Source organism: Amia ocellicauda, chromosome 6 (genome assembly GCF_036373705.1).
Source record: "Amia ocellicauda isolate fAmiCal2 chromosome 6, fAmiCal2.hap1, whole genome shotgun sequence".
In the NCBI taxonomy this organism is placed as follows: domain Eukaryota; kingdom Metazoa; phylum Chordata; class Actinopteri; order Amiiformes; family Amiidae; genus Amia; species Amia ocellicauda.
The window spans coordinates 22,363,035-22,386,591 of record NC_089855.1 but is presented as its reverse complement, the minus strand read 5'-3'; the positions used below and the strand labels follow the sequence as shown (position 1 = coordinate 22,386,591).

The following is a 23,557-nucleotide window of genomic DNA, read 5'->3' as shown; positions in this document are numbered from 1 at the left end:
TCAGCTTTCATCCTCCAGCCACCCTCTTCCAAACTTCGAGATATGTGGTCATTTGCGATTCTTATGCACCAGTACCTTTGATTATCTTCTGGCATAGGCATGAGTCAGCTGCCTGTTGAGGAGCCGTGCCAACAACTGCATTTAGAAAGACACAAATTAAATCAGCTCTGTCCTGGTTAGTCCTCTTGTTAGATTCGGGTTCAGTTTTTAATACGCCTTAGATGAATAGTTATTAGTATATTTCAATAGGGGGCAGTTTTATATTTTCTCCTGGACCTTTTTCAATGATATTTTACAGCAAGTCCAAGCGAACAGATAATGGAACCATGAATTTTTAGCACACTTTAGCATGCACACGAGCACGCTGCATTCCCACATTAGCTGTCCCACTTAACCATGACATTTAATTTCACCTAGGGAAGCTCAGTAATGGAATTGTTTATTAGGTGGCACTACAAAGATGGATCTGTAACACAGAAGGTTTAGAAGCTTCCCTTATTCTCCAGGTAGCCTTTAAATTGGATGCTGTTGAATGGGGTTAGGTTTTATTTCCCTTTGGCTTGCTGGATATGGTGCTGCATCTGTAATGCTGCATCAAGAACTGGGATGAAATCTGCAAATTCCAGTTGTAAATTCGGCTGCTTGTAAATAGTCTTTAAAATTATTTTTGGGGGGTATGCAATTTAATTTAGTACAAAGACCTAAAATAAGACGATGCTATTCCCTTCATAATGGGATTTCAGTTTTTAAAAGAGCCATTTCACTTCGTGCAGATGGTATTTTAAACTAATTGTAATGCACTGACACACCTCATCATCTGTTTGAAGGCTCACCTCTGTTCTGAGCCTGTCCAGCTGTTGTCTGGAACAATTAGGGGAAAGATACAATTCTGCTATAAGCTCTGTCATGCTAGCAGGTGAGATGAAGAAACTTTAATGAAACAGCATGAAAGACTGTTGATTAAGGTTAAGCAGATACAGCTATTTTCATAGTATTCACTCTCCACTTCTGCCAGACATGGGTGATCTGCTGTATTGAGACTAGGGAAATGTGCAGCTTGACTGACAGCCTTTAATTTAGAAATGAAATATTCTGCCTTGAATGGCTACGTTTTGTGACTGAAGAAGTTAGATATGCATACATTTTTATTAGGCTCCCAACACCGCTACTCTGGAAGGCTTTGCTTTTTTTTCTTTTCATTTGGCAACTCTTCGCAGGTCCCACCACAACCAGTCTTTGGTCTGCTTATATTTGTATTTGAACATGGAAGCAAATATTTGAAGGTAGCTGTATATAGATATATGTGTGTGTATATTTTAGAGGTTGGAATGGGTAGGGAATTTGGAGCCAAGTAATTACTACAATAAGATCCAAGTCATGTTTGGTAAAAGCAAAACAAAACTTTATAATTTACTTAATGGTTAGGTAAATTCTATACAGTTTGGCTTCATAATGTAGTTCTGGGCTGATTCGTCACCGTTCTCATGATCATTGAAACTCCACGAGGTGAGATCTTGCATGGAGCCCCAGACCGAGGGAGACTGACAGTTATTTTGTGTTTCTTCCATTTGCGAATAATCGCACCAACTGTTGTCACCTTCTCACCAAGCTGCTTGGCGATGGTCTTGTAGCCCATTCCAGCCTTGTGTAGGTCTACAATCTTGTCCCTGACATCCTTGGACAGCTCTTTGGTCTTGGCCATGGTGGAGAGTTTGGAATCTGATTGATTGATTGCTTCTGTGGACAGGTGTCTTTTATACAGGTAACGAGCTGAGATTAGGAGCCCTCCCTTTAAGAGAGTGCTCCTAAACTCAGCTCATTACCTGTATAAAAGACACCTGTAAGCCAGAAATCTTGCTGATTGATAGGGGATCAAATACTTATTTCCCTCATTAACATGCAAATCAATGTGTAACTTTTTTGAAATGTGTTTTTCTGGATTTTTTTGTTGTTATTCTGTCTCTCACTGTTAAAATACACCTACCATTAAAATTATAGACTGATCATTTCTTTGTCAGTGGGCAAACGTACAAAATCAGCAGGGGATCAAATACTTTTTTCCTCACTGTACATAATATAGCATTGATGTTAAGACTGAAAGAATATTAAATAGGGCAATATTTATTGTGGTATCTGCCATCTGCTCATTTTAATTAAATATAGACATTTTAAATTAAGTAAACCTCAATGCTTAAATTCTGAATTGTTTTCACATACAATGATTGTAGGCCAAGGTGAATTGCAATACTTTTTCCCATGGTGCTTTTTTATTTTAGGCCAAGGTGAAATGGAGTACCCCCACCCTTTCTTGAATGCAGAATTATAACATACACTGCTTACTGTATTTTAAAAGCTGAAATTAATTTACACGAAACAAAATCAAAAGTTTGAACACAAATTTTATATCTAGCTTTAATATTTAGAACTTGTTTTATATAGAAACCTACTTATATATTCTATTCTATTTAAATGTAAAATGTATGATGTTTTCTTGTAGTGTTACATACTTTAAAAACCTGTACCATAATAGGGATGTTACCAGATTTAAATAAACATAACATCTCTTTTAACATTTAAAACTCAAATGTATAGAATGCATTCATGTGTATATGTATGTATGTGTGTGTTTGCATGTATATCTATCTATATATTTACAATCACTTAATGTAAATGTCAACATGAGTTACTAAGCTTTGAAAGTAAGTGGCTTGTACACCAGACGTAGAATTGCAACAGGCCTATAATTGTACCTGAGGGCCTTTTCAAATACCACTAAACACAAACCTCCAGGTTCTTTCTCTTGTTCTTGGCAAATTAGAATAATTTAAGAGCACTTGTGAAGAATCACACAAAAGCAATTAATGGAAATGACCTTGGAAGCGATTTCCATTACACAAAAAGTCAGATTTTCTTGGCATATTTACGAGAGTCACTAGGCTTTTTTTTTTTTTTTTTTTTCTTCTAACTTAATAGACTACAGTCCTTTTAGGAATAAAAGGAAAAGGGTTGCTTTACAAATAGTACAAATACTACTATATTCCATGTAGAATATTCCATAGTGAATTGGTTAATTATTCATATATTAATACAATTATCATGAATTTCAAATTGTCACTGTACTTCATAAATGCACGTTCCTTTCACCGTATCCCTGCCTGTGCTCCTGTTTACTAGACACCGCCTAATTCACGAGCCCAACACCGTGGTTATCCCCTCACGGTGTTAACAGTGTGTATATTCGTATATATGCTGTATTTTATCATCATCATAGAGAATCAACCTTAAATGTTTATAACTCAAGACAACTCTCACTCCCTATTAAAAATCAAAATCATTTTGATGTAGTTTGTGGCATAATGTTTTTATTCAGAATCCTGTTGAGCTGGATGATTCATTTTTCTATTGTAATTCAAAAGGGTCGTGTGGTCTCTATAATAGGCACAGAGAACGCAGACAAGACCATCTGAATTGATAGAAAACACAAGCTGAACTCTTATTAATCTGTCATTAAAAATAAAAAGACCTATTTAGCATATTTCTGTTGTCAATCTATGGTCCAGTCTTTATGAATACAAAGGGGAATACCTTTTAAACTGTCAATTAAATGTTACCTTGCATCTTATTCCCTTTGATGTATACAGAAATAAAAGAACACACAAAGCACAATTTCACACTCAATTTCCTTACTTTATTGACTATTTTGTCTAAGTATGCAGGTCAGAAAATGTGCACATGATTCTTTGTCTCAAGGAATCACTCTTTAATGAACAACATACTTTTTGTACATTTAAAAAGTATTAAAATACCTCTTATTGTTTCTCTTTGCACCAGATAAATGTTCTTATCTGGATAGTCAGTAAAAGCTTAAAAAATGCCATTGCTTTGTATGTTGCAGTAAGAACCTGGGAGTTTACAGAGAAGAATGAGTTACCTGTTACATTGTTACTGTATCATCAATCATGTCACATTGCATCAGTATTTTTTCTGGTCAGCCAAGTAGAGTCAGTCTTTTCAAAGTGAATAAATAAGGTTTGAACAGAATAATTATAGGTCTTTATTTTCTGGAGTACAGAGGTCCTTTTACATGCTGCAGGATTCTAATATAATTCAGAAAATATTTTATTACACCCATCTTCATATTGCAGGAATATTATTAGCATAAACGTAATTGAACAATTCCTTGTTTTTTAATCTTCACTCAACACCTATCAACTGACTGGACATACATCTCTATAGCAAACCTTGTAAATCAAATCTATATTTTCATTGCATATTGTACTTTTTATTCTCTGATGCTATACCCATATTCATTCTACAAAATGTCTGATGGCATAAAAACATCAGATGTAAAGTATGCTTTGCTTATGTAAGTGAATAGTCTCAAACATGCACTGTTAGACACAGTTGTAGGATGCAATAGCAGCCATCCCATAGCTTTTCTTTATTAATCGGCTTGTCAAATTTAAAGCCTAAATCAATACTAAGCCTTCTTTCCCAAGAGACCAGATTTAAACCATTCTATGCAGTGTCTTTGCAGTCAGTCAAGCTGCAGACAACCAGGCAGTTCAACAAAGAATGTTCAAAGCATGGGTTTGCAGGGCTTGCTGGACACTATTGGCCAGCAGTCTCAATAGTTTATCATGCTCTTTGGGACCGAGACCTTCACAACAGTAAATGTGACACCAAAGAGATTCAAATATCAGCTCTTTGGGTGAGAGGATGAGATTCACCCAGGAATTTAGCTTAAAGCTAGAGTGCAAATCCTTGGCTTGATAATCCTTCAAAGGAAATATTTATACACCAAGGAACTTTACCTAAAACTCTTCCTGGAGTAGATGTGTCGTCAAAGGGTTTGTGAACACATGCAGTCCAGAATGGGTTTGAGGCACCTTTCTAAAGACATCTTTACATCCATATGTTGTAGCTTCAAGTAATATTCAAAGGATTTAAGCAGTTCACCCAAACCCCTTTAAGGAGGAAGCCAACAGTTTGATAGATAAATCACCATAGCTGGAAAATATCACCTAAATTAAGCATACTGGCTTTTCAAATCTGAAGCTTGTGGATCATAAACAATATCCAATTATAGGTAGTCCTCAAGGATCACAGAACAGTTTGGCATTTTTTTTTCATGGAAAAAAACATCTGCTAATAACATCTCTGAAAACAAAAACAACAACAAAGTGGGGAAAGAAAAAACATATCTTAGAGGTGTTTTATAAAAGTCTGTAATTTATTTCTTAAGAGTCTGACAAACAGACCTCTGTCCCATTAACTTTTTGTTAGTTAAATACATAGTCTGCTAAACAAGACTGTTTTTCATTTAATGACATATTGGGAAACATAATTAGCCTTATTAACATAAAGTAATAGTAGCCTATTATGGTGGAAGTGACAGTAAAAGCTGACAGAAGAAAGGTATCTATTTAAATAACAAAACAGTGCTAGAAAAATACTTAAAAGCATCAAACATCAAATATATATATTCATCATACCTTCAATATAGGCATTCATAGGTATTCATCAAGCCTTTAATGGAAAGACTCCACAGACATTTGTACATTTAATATGTAAAGTATACAATGCCGCTCCAATTTGGGACTGTACAATTATTGATTTAGGGAAAAGAGAAAAAGGAATAGCTCCAGCCATATTTCCTAACAATCACCAACTTTCACTCAATAAAGTAAATGCTTGGAAATCCACTGTACTGTCCATTCACTGGTGGTCACTTGCTCGTATGATACAGTATTACTGAAGTAAAACCCCAAAGGATCAGTGTAAAGTATTGGTTCCCAATTCTGGTCTGTGTAATATCTCTGTGTTGAACATCAATTAATGCTTATTTTTTACATTAGAAGTGCTGCTTTTAATGATAAAATTGAACTGGATGATCAGTGCAACCCTGCCCTAGCAAATCTCTCCTAGACATTTAGTAGTATATTACATTCTGTTGTTGTCTGTGTATTCATTATCTTCTCCCAAAGGATATGTGTGGTAGTTGCAGTCTCTTTCTGATTTGCAAATTGGTGCTTTCTAGGGACAATTTTGCAGCAGAATAATGGGTGGTACATTTCCAGATTTCCCCAAAATAATTCCTAGTGTATTCAAGGAGACCACAATGGAGTAACAATGTGGTGATGTGCTCCATATATGTGCCATTACATACAAAGGAGAGAAAAAATACCATAGGGGTAGTGCTATCAAGTTTTGAATAAATAGTATGATCTGTATTTAAAAACAAAAATCTATACCAACATCTGAATAACTGTATTACCAGTTTAACATTTTTGTTTGGCCTAGCATACCTTATACTATGATATTTATGTCAGCAGGAGTTTTACCATCCTTATCTTGAAAAATAAAACTTGTAGTATATGTAAGTTGTATGGATACAGGAGAATCAGCACTTTTTATTAAATTAAATATACGTTTTTTTTAATTCAAAGTTTCAGTTGGGAAGACAAATCAATTTGTCTTACATTAGAAAGGAAATAGTTCTTATTTATATAATAAAAGCAAAAATATTGCCACCTTTTTTTCTTGTAACAGCATTGTGCATTTCATCCTTTCACTGTGAGCTTTTGAAGTACTCTGGCAGGAAGTATTTCACCTGACACTGAGGCCTGAATAGCCTATAAGGAAACTATAATTTGAGCCTGTACAGTTTATTTCCACCATCACCATCAATGTGTATTATAATTCAGTTTTGTGTGTAATGTCTTGCTCCCATTATTCAAATTATAAAATGGTTTATATGTGTAGCCCTGTTAACACTCTACGCATTCGGCCTGCCCCTTCAGGAAAACAAGTCTTGGCCATTTCCTTGTCTCATGTGGCCTTTTATTGGTTTAGTGTGGATTTGAACGTGATTTGATCTGTTAGATGTATTCAGATGAAAGTATTTCAATACTGTTATTGAAACAAATGTGTTTCAAAATGTGAACCTTTGCTATGAAATTAAAACAATGTCCGGTTCATTCAGATTATATGCAGTGAGTAAATGGTAGTCACCTTGTTTGCTTTACGTATGTCTTAATGTTCGTTAATTTCATAGATCAGAATCATAGAACAAGTTATATACGCTTCAGACTTGTGCTATGTAAAGTATCATGTTTGATTTTATTGAGATCCTTTGAATAACTGTCAAATTTGTGAAACAAGGTTAAAAATGTCCTTTTTTAAGGGAATGTGTCTATTTTCCTTTTATCTAGGGAGATTAATACTTTAGCAATTAAGTAAGATAAATAAATACAAGAAAATAAACTGAATGCATTGATAAAAGCCATTAAAAAGTAATCTGCCATTACATTACTATTATCTGTTTTGCTTTAAGAAGATGCAACTGATGTTAGTATGGATACATTGTGTTAGGTAATTGATATTCATTTTATGAAAATACAGAGTAAGAGATTATAACATTGTTGTTGGGTTGAGTGAATGGAGGTTCAATAGAAGTCAGTGCAAAAATCTATTGTGGTGGCTGATTATCGTATCATTCATAAGACCCCGTATTAGTGCTAAACTGAGCACAGTGAGACGAGTGAGCAATTGATGAAGTGGGAAAAGCCCATCTCAGACTGAAACCCGGTGGTCTGACAATATTGTATGTTACTGTAGATTTTGTTTCTAATGATAAAAGCAATGCAATTTATTTACAATTGCTTCTCTCAGCTACTTAAATCGGCAAAATAACAAGCTTCCTAATTTAAAATGCATTTATTGTCGTCACTTCAACTTTCCAAAATAAATTATCATTCAGACGTTGTTTATATTAAGGCCTAAGTAATACACCTTGTATTTTTAAAAATATAAAAATTTGACATGACAAAATGCAAAGATGAGATTGATACGTTTTTTTCATCCTTCCTAATAAACACAACAAAACAACAAGGTGTAAATAGCTGTCATAAATGTAAATCAAAATAGTTTATTTCAATAACACTGTAGAACTTAGGTCAGTACCTAGGGGGCACTCCTAATCTAGCTTTGTATTACTGAGTGTATTTTCAGAAAGCTTCTAGCTATAATGATAACTAGAATTTGTGCCACAGTGTATTACACACGGATGACCTGCAAAGGCGTACAAAACATACTTTATAAGGTAAAGATCAATGTTTTAGTTAGCTATGTATCTGCCTATGTAAAATTTCAACAGATATTACAGATACTGATTTCAATGAAGTAATGTAGTAATACTTAATTTTATGTAAAAAAAAAAAAAAATATATATATATATATATATATATATTTTATATTAGTGTTTCCTGATTAGCTGACGAACACATTCCACAATGACAGACTAAATCTATCCCTACTTAGGTACATATTAAGGCACTAAAATATGTTGCATTTAGACAACCACTGCAATATAGGTAACTTGCAAATTCCTTCTTACTAATTTATTGTAGATGCATAAAAATTAACTTTTAGCAGAAACTTGAAAAACAAAAAATGCAATGTCATATTTAATTTATCAAAAGAAGGTGAATCATTTTAATAAAGCTTGAAGTTGGTGTAAAATCCAAGATAGGTACATTTTTTTTTTTTTCTTTTTTCTAAATTACAGTTCATTATCCATGGGATTTTCTTTCTCAGGCAGACTTTCAATGTACTGAAGATCAATTGATTTTTCTTCTTCTAATTACTCACTCACGCCATTTTATTTAATTAACTTATCAGACATATTAACATTATTTCCAAAGGTGTGGTACAAAAGGCAAAAAACACAGGAGCAAGTCCTTTAGGAAATAAAGATAGTGTTGTTAAGACTAAAATTAGGAGGCACTTCTTTACAAACAAGGTTGTGGGAGTGTTGAACAAGTAACTCACTCGCATTGTTGAAGCCGACGTGCTAGTATCCTACAAGAAACAGCCTGATGAAATCCCTTGATCAATTACTTATTAGCCTGTATTTTTATGCTCTTAAAATCGAATGACTGGTATAGTCTTAGAAAGGGCTCTTTCCAAAATACTTTGAGGGTATAGGAGGAATAGTGTAAATCCTCACTTTCATTTTGGTTTGCAATTCCAGTTGATCCTAGAGGTGTTCTATAGGATGAAGGTCTGAAAAAGCAAAGGGCATGCAGTTCTCCGCAAGAAGAAATTGTCAGCACTGCTATCCAGTATATGTATATGACTACTGTAAAGGTTTCAGTAAGCGTTGACATTTCAGCTTAGTGAAATATAAATACACTGTTTCACTTGCACATGAAGATCACAGCCCCAAGTAAGATAATATTTAATACTCTTACACTAGGGGTTGTAAACTAATTGTTCCACTAAGCATATTTCTCTTAGGCCTCCAAGGGTGCTATAGGCGAAAGAGGGGAATCATTTATAAGTCATTGAAAATCTCCTATACGGTGTATATAGTGCTTAGAAAAGAAAGATGGTTCTTAACCTACATCAGCTTCTAAGGGTCAGTATATATTATCTGATGACGTTTAGTGGTTTGCAAGTCAGAGATCACATGCTTGTTGCATAATTTTAAGGTTCAGTGCCCTGAAGTTATACAATTACTCAGAAAACAAATGGTGAGTTAATGAGTTACAAAATCCCTCAGTTTAGATTTGAGTGGCAGAAAAAAATAAAATGCTTTACATGAATTTGTGTGTGTGTGTGTGTGTGTGTGTGTGTGTGTGTATAGATAAAGATATATGTATATACACACAAACAAATTTATTTTTAAAATAAATTTCCTCAACTAGCAAAGTAGGCTGATGTATGAAGTGGTATTCAAATCGGAGATTTTAAATTGAATTTTCTGTTTTGCAAATAGTTGGTTTGAAATTAAAACAATCTTTACATCACAAAAGAAGTGATTTAAAGAGGTCTGAAGTGAGGCTTAAGGGTCAGGGTCTACAGCCAGCAAAGACGTATTCCAAAGATAGGAAACAAGAAATAGACTGTGGCTCTAGTGTTGGAGTGGAAGATCCTATCTGAATAAAAGGTTTGCTGAATGCTGCCTTCCACTAATGCATTCTCATAAATTATACTGTGCCAGGAAGAAGATAGTCAACTTCTGAATTTGTATCTTTCACAATGGCGATGATTTGAAGCAGAGTGGCAAATGCAGGATGGTGAACTATTAATTAATAAGGCAGAACAATAACAGATGCTTACAAAATAAATCCACTCTCAAAATAAATCCACTCTCAAAATAAATCCCCCCCCCCCCCCCCCAATACCCAGTTTTATACATTGTAAAATAGAGACCGTTGTTACTTTGGGAAGTTTGAAACGTGTTTCATAATTGAATCCTTTTTTAGGGTTATTATGGTCTTTGGACATCACTCTCTTTCAATCAATTTCGTATTTCTTAAGTAATCTTTCCCCATTTAAATAGTCTTGTACTTCATTGTTATTATTGAAAGAAAAGGCATATGTTATAAATGTAAATACAAAAAAAGGGATAAGGCTTCAAAGCCAGTGTACTGTATTGTCTTTAAATAAAATACGTCTGCACATTTTTCAAGCTTAAATTAAACCGGATACAATGGTTATCACTACCTGACAGCACTTTGCATGTAGTCACTAAAACGACATTAAAGACATATTTAAGTGAATTTACTAACAGATATGAAAAGGCATATTGCATGTTTTGAAATCATGAAGACTGGTGCATTTCACTTTTAACTACTGCTTTCATCTGAAGAAGTCCCCAGCTCAGAGCCGAGGCAGCATACACCCACACTTCTGTTTGTGAGCTTGACTTTATCACACATCGCTGTTATGTAGAGCTCTGAAAACTGTCTGAAGTGTCCTTAAAATTGCAACAAGAACTTCCTGATCCATTTTTTTGGTTTTATTTTGAATGAAATACTTGGTAATACCCTAACTGTCCACTGCTGGCACTACATAGTGTTTGTTCTGTGGCATGAGCATTGATTTGTATGTATTTATTAGCACCATATTTACACAGGGTTATTTACAGCTGTCACAAAATATACATATTTCATGTGATGGTGTTGATGAGGAGGAGGAGCAGGTGATTATAAATTAGGCCTGTCCTCAAAGGTTTGTTTGTTAGCCAGGCTGTTGAAAACCTTTTTGAAGCATCAAGGTTCTCTAGGGCACTCAGGTTTACTCTGTTTTTTGGGTTTGTTTGCTTTCGTTAAATTCTCAATCAACCTAAAGTACTCAGAATATAAACTCAGTGGTCTTAATGTATTATTCTTGTTGTTGTTTGTAAGTAGATGTGCTTGTAGTATTAGTTGCAGTTGGATAAAAACTAAACCCATCTAATTACTGTAGCTTTATTAAACTGATGTATAGTGACATATATTATTATAGACTACAGACTGCAATTCTGTTTTGATTAGTGGCAGTACTATCCTTTTCCATTGTATGCTTACCATAGCTATACAAGTCTTGGTACCATTGTGTACTTAAACAACATCCATTTTGTATCATGTATACTAATATAATTATACTTTCTTTATATAATGTGTTTTCAAATGTTGATTTTGTTTTTCATTTGTATCGATTTTCTGTAAAATATGACTTGTACATTCAAATATAAATCTGCAGTGAATAAACTGATACATGATGCAAATTAGCAATATGGAAGGCTCAAACCTTCATACAGCATTTGTTTTTTGAACCCTCAAAGTTCAACATGTACCCTTCAGTACAGTCCTAATACATGCATTTATCATATGTGCATTTAAAATATTCTCTACACCTTGAGAATTAGACATTGTAATCTATTTAAGATCTCTTCCACCTGTCTGATTTTTATTCTTTGATTTATTCAAATCCCACTACTGGTCTTGGCATCTCGCGTCATACAATTACTTTTACAGTCCCTTTTTTTCCCCTTTTTCTTTTTTCTTTTGAGCAGGTTCCATGTTGTTAGAGCTTGTCGAAAAATGTGATTGTCACCGTTCATGTAGAACCTTTCAGTTCCACAAAAAGCTTCCTATTTGTATTTATTCAGATAAAACAGATGTGGTGTAAAACTATTTCACTAGAAAGAAAAGCATGCAATATATTAATTTTCCAAGTGACTCTTAATGTGTTTGTTATCCAAGGTTACACATAATTTATTATTTTAACATTGTAGTGGAAATGCAGTGACCTTGGTGACCAGGCAGATTCATGTCTCTCTTTTTTTTTTTTTTTTTTTATGAGGAAGGAAGATGAAAGATAACCTGGTTTGTTTATGTCATATCTCCCAAATACATCATTTGTATTAAGCATGCTTTTATTAACCCCTGTCAGGACCACTAGAGCTGAACAGCTTTGCAGTTTAAAAAGAATTATGTTGAATTTGACCTGATGTACTTACATGACTGGAAATAGCAGCTGCAGCAATGTTTTTTTATTTTCTTTCATGAAAGACAAATGCCAGCTAATATGAGGTACAAGCACACTTTGATGTTCTGCAGACCCTTTATATACATTAAGCAAGAATGTTTCTGTATTTTATATCCGTACAATTGAAAAGTTGTATTCCCACCGTAGAGGATTATGAGGTCATGAGCAGTGTGTGTAACTTTTTTTTTTTTTTTTACACAATGTATTGTTATTATACCATTATTTTTTTTTTAACACTGCATTGGAGATATTTTTTTTCTTGATCTGTGTTGTGCAGACATTTATAGTTTGAAAATGCCGTGGAATTGATCTGTGGCTTGAGTGCAACCAGTGTTGTTTTCATGATTGGTCAATGGAGTTTGGTCATATGTGGTTTAGCAGAATGGTTTCTTTTTCTGGGATAAATGTGCTGAATGTGTAATAAGGAACTCCAGAGTTTAATTTCCTGGTTCACAGATACAAAGCAGATTGTCACCTAATGATGTAAGACAACCACTCGCTTCACATACGCTGTTATCACTTTCAGTCCTCATGATACTGGTAGTGATAAATATGTTAGGTGCATATTGTGATTGATTAACTAATGAACCTTAGCCTAAGACAATTCATTAATAGGTTCCTGCATAATGAAAACTCAAGATCCCCCTGAAAAGTGGTATTTGAAGAGTGCCAATTGATTTAATTAGCTGATAACAACTGACCGAATGCCTTGTTTAATTTCACTGAAGGTTATAATGCACTACCTATAATTACTTGTTTCAATTTGCTTTGTTTTCTACAATCATTTGTTTACTTGAAATATAATTTTGGTCTTGTAAGTTTTTCTTTTTACACTTGTTTACAATCATATTTGTGATACACAGAGACATTCGGGGAGTTTACAGGCAGTGTTTTGAACTTGTGAAGTTGATGCACATGCACGTTTGGTCCAAAAAACTCGGGAGAATCAGGTTTGTGGCCAAAAAAGATAGCCACAAAGGAGGGGAGGTTCAATCCCAAATACTCGAGTAAATGATCTAAAAATGGTCCTATTTCCACATGTAAGCCCACATTTCATGTGTAAATGCTAGATAACTGTTTAGTGTATTGTGGGTTTTAAGGTAAAGTATGTTGCCAATGGAGGTTTCATGGTTAGCAATGGTGTATTTCAGGATACTGGCAATGCAAGGCACAAGTCACAGCTGTACAGTTTAATTTGAAAAAGTTGTCACATGACAGCCATGGTTTCAGTGATGTAAGCGTCACAAGTATCCTGGAGCATGTAAACAACCCTTTCTGGGATTTCACTGCAAAAACTGCATGAGAGCTGTACATAGAGCTAATTTACATATTAATACACTCCTTTGCATTTAATTTGCATGATGTCGGGTAAACAGCAACTCGTCCCAAGTAACTAAAACCTTAGGCTCAGTGCTGGTTATCAGTTGCATTTAAGCTGTTTTTTGTTATTATTTTATTTAAATAAAGTTATAAACTGAATGTCTATAAAAGTTATTTTTTATACTAATATAAATTAAATGCCAAATTGCCTTGCAATTCTCTGTTTTGCTTCCCCCATACTGTACATATTTATTTTGCTGTTTTGAAAAGTATTACAATTTTTGATGCACTTTTTAAAATCCTCTGTGAAGATTGCTTCTAGTTGACCTATTTCTTGACCTTGTGGTAGTGAGTCAGTACACATCAATACTACATATTGGAATAGGTCAACATGAGTATTGGAGAGCAACAGGTCAAACTGAGGGACTTTTCATTGATTTCTTTGTGGAAATCTTAGGTCTTAATTTCCATTACAAAATTGACAAGGATTTTGCTACATTGTGTTATAAGCAATATGTGTATTCATATGTTCATGTCTTTTAATTAAATTATCTTCAGTCAAAGGACAATTCTCAAGGCATGTCCCTCGTTATTTCTGTAGTGCTTTGCTCTTATAAATACTGTACTTTTACATTAAATCAAGGATGTGTCACCCAATTGATTCAGTATGTTCCATATGCATAGCAAATCAGTGTTTAGATTGTATAGATTCTTTTCATCTCTTATAATTATGAATTGATTGCTGAATGATATTCACTTGAACTTTTGCCTGTCATTTTTTTTAGATCACAATTCTCCTATTATGAAACATTTATTTCTGTAAGGCTAGGTCTGCTATAGCTCATTCACCTCAAAGATGATTTTATCTGACATTTATCTTTTCATCATACTGATTAAAACCCAAATTTGACTGCCTTATCAATCAGAACATTCACCCCTGCCATTTTGCTTAGCCTTTAATGCTTAAATATATTCATTTGAAATATAACCTTCCAAGAAGAAATTCTATCATTACATTTTACTTGTTATTGGTCTCCAGTTGTAGTTGCAATTTGTTCATCCATCAAGTACAGTAAAACTCCAGACCTTGAACTTAGTATTGCTTAGTCTATTTTGTACAATGTTAGTAATGAAACTTTGAGTCCTTAGGAGTTCTTTAATAATATGATGAAAATGCATTCAGTAGTTGGACATGTTCTATCTTTCCAATTATATGACTCTTCTGCTGTTATGTTTGTTACAACAAAGGCTAAGCTTCTATTTTTTTATTCTACATTATGTCTCTTATTAAGTGAAGAGAAAAAATATAAAGATGCAAGGGATTTAATAAAAGAAAAAAAAATAAACAAAAAAAACAACCCTGTGCAAAAAATATGAATCATGTTTCTCTTTCTTTTTAAGGCTGGTGTCTGTTTGATCATCAGGATAGGCCAAACTAGCCAATTTGTTGTAATTATCTTGAGCGCATGAATTTCCCATGAAAACCATGTAGGGTTTCAGCTCTCAGATGATTTGCAAACAAATGCTATTAACAATAAATAGATGTGCTCCAGAAAACAAAAACAGAAACCAGCAATAATGGCTTGGGTTCAAGTACCTTTCTCGAAAGTAGCAAGAGCATTTGGATAATGTGTATTCTTTGGAAGTCAACAAACGATTAAAACTATATATTTTTTTAAACTTTCACTGAAGTACTTTTCTTTTAATCAGTGTTGCCGTATGTTTGTTGTTGACTTATAGCAGGGGTTTTCAAACCGGTCCTAGAGTACCCCCTGCCCTGCTGGTTTTTGTTCCAACCAATGTCTTAATTGCTTAATTGAATCCTAAATTGACCTAACAAAGCAATATACCATTCAATTAAGTAATTAAGACCTAGGTTGGAACAAAAACCAGCAGGGCAGTGAGTACTTCAGGACCGGTTTGAAAACCCCTGACGTATAGCATAGGGTAGCTATATACAGCTCTGGAAACAATGAAAAGACTACTGCAATTTTTCCTTAAATCAGCATCTCTACATGTATGGCAGCCATTCCGTTCCATTCATATTTCTATTTGGAATTTGGGAGAAATGTTGTCAGTAGTTTATAGAATAGAACAAAAATGTCCATTTTACCCAAACACATACCTATAAATAGTAAAACCAGAGAAACTGTTAATTTGTAGTGGTCTCATAATTTTTTCTCAAGCTGTATTTCCTAAAACTGTCTTCACTCCTTTTTTCCACCCTCACTTACTGAAGTATGTGAAGTGAGTCTTCCTGATGAGAAACCATGTAAGTCACCAGAGTTTAAATTTCCATAGTGTGTAATTACCCAGTTGTGTGCTGCCTTCTGGTATTTGTGTCCCTTGTGATATCCCTAGCTTTAGTTAAGTAAACACCTTTCCTGAGGACGGGACCCTGTGAATTCCCACTAGTCTTGTATATCTGTATGCTTAGTTTTTGACTTTCTGGACCAATAATTGCTTTGTTTCCCTGCTTACTTTGTTTAGTTAAGCCCAGAGCGGGGAATGGTGTGCTTTCTTGTGGTCCAGGGGGTTTATTTTTTAAAGGTTATAAGACTCTGTGTAAATACTTTAAGAGGATGACTTCATCATGATGCTTCAGTTTCCCACTCCCACCCAACTGAGAATCTTCACTTGTGATATTTTCTTTGATTTCTAATACCTTTTCCAAACGCATTAATTACACACAACTTCTAGGTTATCCAAAATCAAAATAGACTTCACTCTTTACATTTATAACTTTGCTATTCCTATATGTCTAGTGAAGAAGAATAAGTATTGTGCAAGCATTACTTAGTTTTGACTTAAATTGTCCCTGAGTAACAATTAAACGTGTTACTGAAAGAGGTAAGCCAACTTGTACATTTCCAAAATGTTAAAGAAATATGACAGCTCCTTTTGCAGACCTGTTTTATATCATGCCTTTATTCGGCATAGTTATCACATTATCTCATTTAATCATGTCTTGAATGTGCAATAAAAAATGTAAAATCCAGTTAAAGATAATCTGTGACAGCAGTGAAATTGGCTCAGTGAAGGAAGATGCAGAATAAATTGAGAAATAAAATGACACATTATTTAACACCAATTAAATTAATATTTTGAGAATATCATATTTAATTATTGTAATTGTAATTTGGCCAGGGCACTTTTCTTGCTATTATTTTTTCTTTTTTCTCTACTTATTTTTAACACTGTAATATTTTACTGACGTACTAGCAATTAGTGATTGACCCCGCAGATGTAATCAGGACGAAATTGTGTTTTATTTGAAAAGGTGACAGAGATCACCGCCTGAGGCCACTTGTTACTTTGTTCATAGAATAAATGTATTCTGTGGAAGAAAAAGGAAAATCAAGTTTTAATATATCCCCATATTAATGTATTCCTCAACCTTTTGTTCAAATTCAAAGAGGCCAAAAACCAAGAAAAATAAAATAGTATGTTTATACATGTGTATATATACAGCTCTGGAAAAAAATTATAGACCACTTAACATTGATTTCTGAACTTGTAGTGGTCTCTTAATTGTTTCCAGAGCTGTATATGTGTTTGTGTTTATGTATAAAAAGCACTTGTGTAGCACTTAGTTTTGTTTCTTAATTTTCAGTTATATATTATTAAAGCCATGCTCAATTAACAGTGTATATGCTATAGCCATCATGGTTCGTACATGCAAAAAAAAAAAAGTTGTAAGGCTATGACACTAAACAAGTTTAAATACACAAGCACAGTGCCTAATTACTGTAGTCTGATCATTCATCTCCATTGAGGTCATGATGTCAAATAACCTCAGGGGTATCAATTACGTGGAAAACTATTTTACTGCCTTCATAAATTATTAATAATGTTATTGTCTGTTCTGTATTAAAGAATGTGAAAACAACCAGGTTAAAGGAAAACAGCCTGTGATTCTGGCTATATTTGCAGTTTATGTAAAGAAAAAAAAGTAATCACAATTATGAAAACAAAATCACATTTGTGAAACATGCATATTTTTAATAAAATATTCATATATTTTATTGTATTATGTTTGTTTGTGTTTTTTGTGTTTTAATCCCATAAGGAAGGAACTCATAAATATACAAGATAAGAAATACAAACCCTTGACATTATACTTCATCCCTCTTAGATGCACAAGTATTAATAGCCAAGCATAAACTGTCTTGACCCATGGATCTATTTATCCTAGTGATTGCTCACCTAATGAGGGAGAGCATATGGATCCAGGTTGTTTCAGGAATTAATATCTGTAAATGTGTGATTAATTTGCAGCCAAGAAGGAGGAGGAAGAATTGGAGGAGAAGAAATCCATCAAAAAGAGAATCAAGGAACTTAAAGTCTTGGAACCAAAGATCGCACAGAACCTCTGTAAGTGGGCCTCTTTACTGCATATTTGACTTAAAACAGCATCTAATTGGTTAGGAAGTTTGAGATTATGGACCTTTAAAGTATTGCTTTATGTTAGCTGTCAGGAAAACTATGATATATATATTTACTTTCTCTCCATGTAAATGTATTATTTTGATTTCATATTATCATTTAAATATAACATTTAGGTTAATCACATTATAACAAAAAAACTCATTAGAAGGTTTTATCCTGAGCTATTTTGTGCAGTTGAATATATATATATATATATATATATAATATTTTTTCAATCCTGAGTTGTTTATTTATACTTTAAATTGTATTGTATCATTCTGCCATGTACTTTATTGTTTTTTTATTGTTACTGTAATTATTGTGAAATGTGGTTGACTTAATTAGAAAACGAGAAAAGAAGTGGAATTCATGAGGTGTGAACACACGTGATGGAAACCAAACCCTGAAGGCCAAACCCTTTGAAGCATTTCTACTAAAAATAACAATCCTGTCAATCTGTCAAGTCCAGAACAAAGAGACAATTCATTTAAAAGCACATTTTATGTATTTTTTCCAGATAGTACAAATGAGGAATAGGTGACACACAATCACACATGGCCACACATACATACACACTCTGCTATTAGCTATCATATTCCATATTGCCAAATGTTGAAACGTAGACAGGGTAAGAAGTTAACATTGATAGAATTCTAACTTATATTTTTTTCTGTAACTTTTTCTTACTGATATATTATAGTTTTCTTTTATAAGTATACATAATCTGATACACTGCTCATAATGCTTTTGGGGTGTGCTTTAGTGATACAGTGCTTTCAATAAACCCTGCCACTGAAGTTATGGTCTGAATAAAAAATATGTTACACGAAATACACAGAAGCCAATCAGCTCTCAAAACATTAAAACATTTACTGAAGAGACTTTAACATGGAAACAAAGCAAACTAAAATGTTTTAAAGTGCCGACAGAAAATTGAAACAATACCTCTACATCACCTGAATGTAATCTAGGATCTTTATCTTCATTACCGAGGCAGAGTGCTCAATAAAATTCATGCTCCCAACAAGGGGGAGACACTGTATCTAAAGATGGAAAACAATGCAGCTTTAGAGAGGTATTGAACATTGCGGTGATGTAAGCTAGAAAGAGTCTCTAAGTCCAATTTTAAATGACACTTCTGGAAATGCTTGAGTGTAGTAATGTTTTGTATTTCTATAACTGCCATTAAAACACCTCTATGCTGGTGTGAAGTTAATATTGTTTGCCTGGTAATAAACCACACAGAGATTAAATTAATTAGCTTTGTTTTATAGCAGGTGCAAAACGGAATTTAGAAGTATACGTTCGTAATTAACCAAATACGTGTTGCCTAAATGGGAAAAAAATAAGTGAATAAAATAGTTATATTCATGTATTTTCTACTGTTATGAGCAGTTTGCTATAGCACAGCGCTTGACAAAGGCATGGCATTTAGCAGGTTTATAAAATGTAGTCTGGTGGTCTTCAATGTTTGATCACTGTGATCTTTTATGTGCTCTCCGGGGTTTAAGAGTAGGCTTTGCAGCACCTTTGGAAGAAGTGGAATGCCCTTTTGTTACTTCAAGTAGTTGTTCTGAAGGTTTAACATCTGGTACCATTATTTTTGGCTTTTTGTTTGTTCAGAGAAACAATGCCAAGAGCCTTCAGAAAACAGAAATATATATATTCCTGTCATGCAATTTATCAAAATGTCTGTCTGGAGCTGTCAAAAGGTTATTCAAAACCTTTTCCAGTCATATTTTAAGGAAACCTTTTATATTTAGATTTTTATTTTTTTTGGCCTACTCTTATACTTTACAGATGCCTAAAGCTCATGTCAACATTTGCACAATGGTGTACTTCCTAGCAGATAAAAGTATTAAATGCAGAAAGTTTAATATGAAAAAAAACGTGCCTCGGGAGGATTGTATAGCTCACTTTGCAGTGGGAGGGTGCTGTAAAAAAAAAAAAAACAGGCCATCATAATCCCTATCCTTTCACCCCCACAGTGTCCCCCTTCAAATTATCTCTTAGAGCTCCAAATTACAACTGATCCTCTCATGAGCAGTAATATTGTGAAGACACTTAAGCAGATACTGATTTATGCAGTTCAGAGTTTTATCAAGGAGGCATGTGACCTTTGTTTCCAGTATTAAATGAAAATGAGGCTAATCATCTAAGTCAAACTAATAAATTATGCAGCAAAAACTGTAGAATGTTGCACAGACTCTTCGGGTGGGAATTGTTACAGAGCTCCTAGCTTGATAAACATTATGACAAAACTCCAGGGATATTTGTTTATACCTTCATGGTGCAAAGAGCATTACTCTGGTGCTTGTATAACATTAGGAACACATTTATTTTTTTAAATTTATTTATTTCTGTTTCACCGTACCATATAAACGTGAAATCGGGGTATGAATCCTATTCCTTTCTGAAGACAATTCAAGTCCCGGTTACAATCAGCTAAAGATGTTTTCACTCATTTAATTTTCTGCTATCAGAGACATGTCTGTATACATTAGTAAAAGAAAATCAGATTTTAGTAGCTGCCCATGCAGAATATAAGTAAACAGTGATCATTCTGAAATACAATGCATTACAAATCTTGGGAATTAATGACATTAATTCTAATTCTATGTGCAAGTCTGATGAAAATATTATAATTGTATTATTTATTTGGCAGACACCCTTATCCCGAGTGACTTACAGTTTACACAAGCATTTAAAAAGTACAGGAATACAATTTGATACAAAATTCTAATTACGCATTAATACAATGTACAATTTAAGAATTACAAAAGTGCACAACTACAGTTAGTATGAAATACAAAGCACACATCCTAGTTGAAAGAGGTAACAAGTGCAGAGCAGACATGATGCAGGGAAGTCCTAGGTAAAACAGCAGGAGATCTAACAATGTGTAAGTAAGCAGACATTGTGCAAAATTACAGGAGTTTCTGAACAGCTCAGGGATATAAGATGCTATATTACAAGTACAGCCTGAACAGATGAGTAAAGATGGTCTGCTGTCCTGACCTCAGGGCAAAGGTTGAAAAGGAGCAGCTCTGGAGGAAGGGGATAAAGTTTGTCTTCTAGCGCAGGAGGACCTGTGAGGTCTGCAGGGAGTATAAGGAGAAATGAGGGTCTGAAGGGAGCTTGGTGCAATCTGGTTGAGTGGTAGGTTAGAGTCCTAGTCTTGAACTGGATGCGAGCCGAGATCGGGAGCAAGTGATGGGTCATGATGGAGATGTTCTAAGAGTAGGCTAGAGCAGGATCAAGGGTGACTCCTGGTTTCTTTGGGGAAGAAGAGGGATAGAGTGTGGTAGATTCCAAGGCAATTGAGATGGAGAGATCAGTAGAGGAGGAGGGAAAGAAGAGGATATCAGATTTTGAGAGGTTGAGCTTGAGGTGATTGAAGTGCATCCAGCAGAAAATACCAGAGACAGGAAGAAATGCGAGAGGAGATGAGAGGGTCAGAAGATGGAAAAGACAGGAAGATCTGGGCATCATCTGCATAGACATGGTAGGAGAACCCATGGGATGCGATGAGGGGGCCCAGGGAGCGTGTGTAGAGAGAGAACAGGAGGGGGCCCAGGACGAAGCCTTGGGGTACACCTGTGAGGAGAGGTTGAGGTGTGGACGAAGATCTGTGTCATGTCCCTTGGTAAGTGCGGTCATGAGGTAGGAGGAGATTCAGGCGAGAGCAGTTCCAGAGTTCTAAGGCCGGCAAGGGAGGAGATCAGCGGTGTCGAAGGCTGCAGAGAGGTCAAGGAGGATCAGGATAGAAGAGAGGGAGGCTGCACGAGCAGAGTTGAGGGAGTCAGTGACCACTAGGAGAGCAGTTTCGGTGCAGTGAGCTGTGTGGAAGCTGGATTTCAGTGGATCAAGGAGTGAATCATGGGATAGAAGTGCACTGAGCTGATGATGAACAGCTCATTCGAGGGTTCTTTGAGAGGAAGGAAAGAGAGGAGACACAGCGGTACTTCTTAGGAGAAGTATGGTCGAGGGTGTTTTTTGAGGAGTAGAATCCAATATTAAACTGGTTATCAGGACATGATATTAGTGGAAATGTTTTTGTTTGTCTGCTTTGGTATTTAAAATGTGAATGTTTAAATAGGCAGTAGGTCTATATACTTTTCTCTCCTTTCCTCCATCTATCTTTCTGTATAAGTATGTGCATATTATTGTGTATGTGTGTACAGGTGTGCATGATTGCATGAGTGTCTTCAAGTTCGCTTGAAAATTGATCTTTAACTTCACACTTTATTTGTATCTTATTTTAAACCTCACTCAAGTCATAATCAGGAAGATGACTATTGTGTTGAATTGCTTGTAAAGGTATGGCCTCACAGTGGCTGTAAGCATCTTTAAATCTCATGTAAGAAAACTCACCTGTCATAATAAAAACCCATGGTTTCCACTGAGTTTTCTTTTCTCTTGCTCTCTCTCTCTCTCTCTCTCTCTCTCTTTATTTTTAGCAATCTTTTTGGGTTCTTTCCGAATGCCTTATGAGGAAATCAAGAGAATGGTAATAGAGGTGGATGAAGAACAGCTGACAGAGTCTATGATCCAGGTACGCATCTATGGAAATATATTGCTTGTCAAACAATAAGGTATTTATTTATTTTCCAGTGTTGTTTCACATTCATATTTTATACACAATATTTTGAACATTGAAAAGTAGGCAGTGGAGGGGGATATACTCTATTGTACTCAAAATCATGAACTGAATTTCTTGTCCAATGTTTTGCTTTTTAATTATTAAGCAAAGTTAAAGGATCACTGAATGTCAATTTTTGTAATATCTTGATTTGCATATTGCTCACTTTTTGACACAAAGCAGGTCAGATGTAAATGAAAAAAGAAAACAAGTAGAGCAGGAAGACCTTGTCATGTTTAATTTATTATTAAAAAATTCACCTATAAATAAGTTACGAATGCCCTTTCAATGCATCTTACCCAATTTCCGGTCATCTGAAATCTTAACAGAGACAGCTTTAATAAGACCTTTGTGTGTAACACAATTAAAATAAAAGATAGAAAAAAATTGTCTCATTTTATTTAGGACCAGTGTCTGGAGGCAGTTGAATGGGATATAAATGGGATGTGTGGACAATAACAATGCTAGTCAAATACAGGCCACAGGATTTTATTTTCGATTCAATTAGGGGAACCAGGCCAGCTTCAGGCTTCTCTGACATGCACTTATCTGTGGACACTTCGAAGGAGCTCATTTGTACAGATACACATCCCATAGTGTTTTATTCAAAACCGAACAATTCACTGCAAACATTGCATTTTGAATCATGCTTTTGTAACATACTATCTACACCCTGTATGTTTTGTTTTTGTTTAGTTTTTTTGTTACATTGTGTTATTGATTATTATAGTATACTAGCATACACCTACAAAATCTTAGCTGAATTATGGTTTGAATTAATTCTTCAAAATACATTTTCTATATTTTCAATTACGGTAAGTACGGTAATATTTGTATATTGTCTTT

The 23,557-nt window shown here is 34.5% G+C and overlaps 1 protein-coding gene across 2 annotated transcripts in view; it reads left to right on the top strand.

Annotated features, from left to right (window-relative positions):
* The window catches only part of LOC136751235 (protein diaphanous homolog 3), a 371,067-nt gene that overhangs the window by 224,468 nt on the left and 123,042 nt on the right, over nt 1–23,557 (top strand). For both annotated transcript variants that reach the window (XM_066706676.1, XM_066706675.1), the window contains 2 exons: nt 17,920–18,015; nt 22,530–22,624. In XM_066706676.1, the coding sequence (XP_066562773.1) occupies nt 17,920–18,015; nt 22,530–22,624 (191 nt within the window). The remainder of the gene's footprint in view (nt 1–17,919; nt 18,016–22,529; nt 22,625–23,557) is intronic.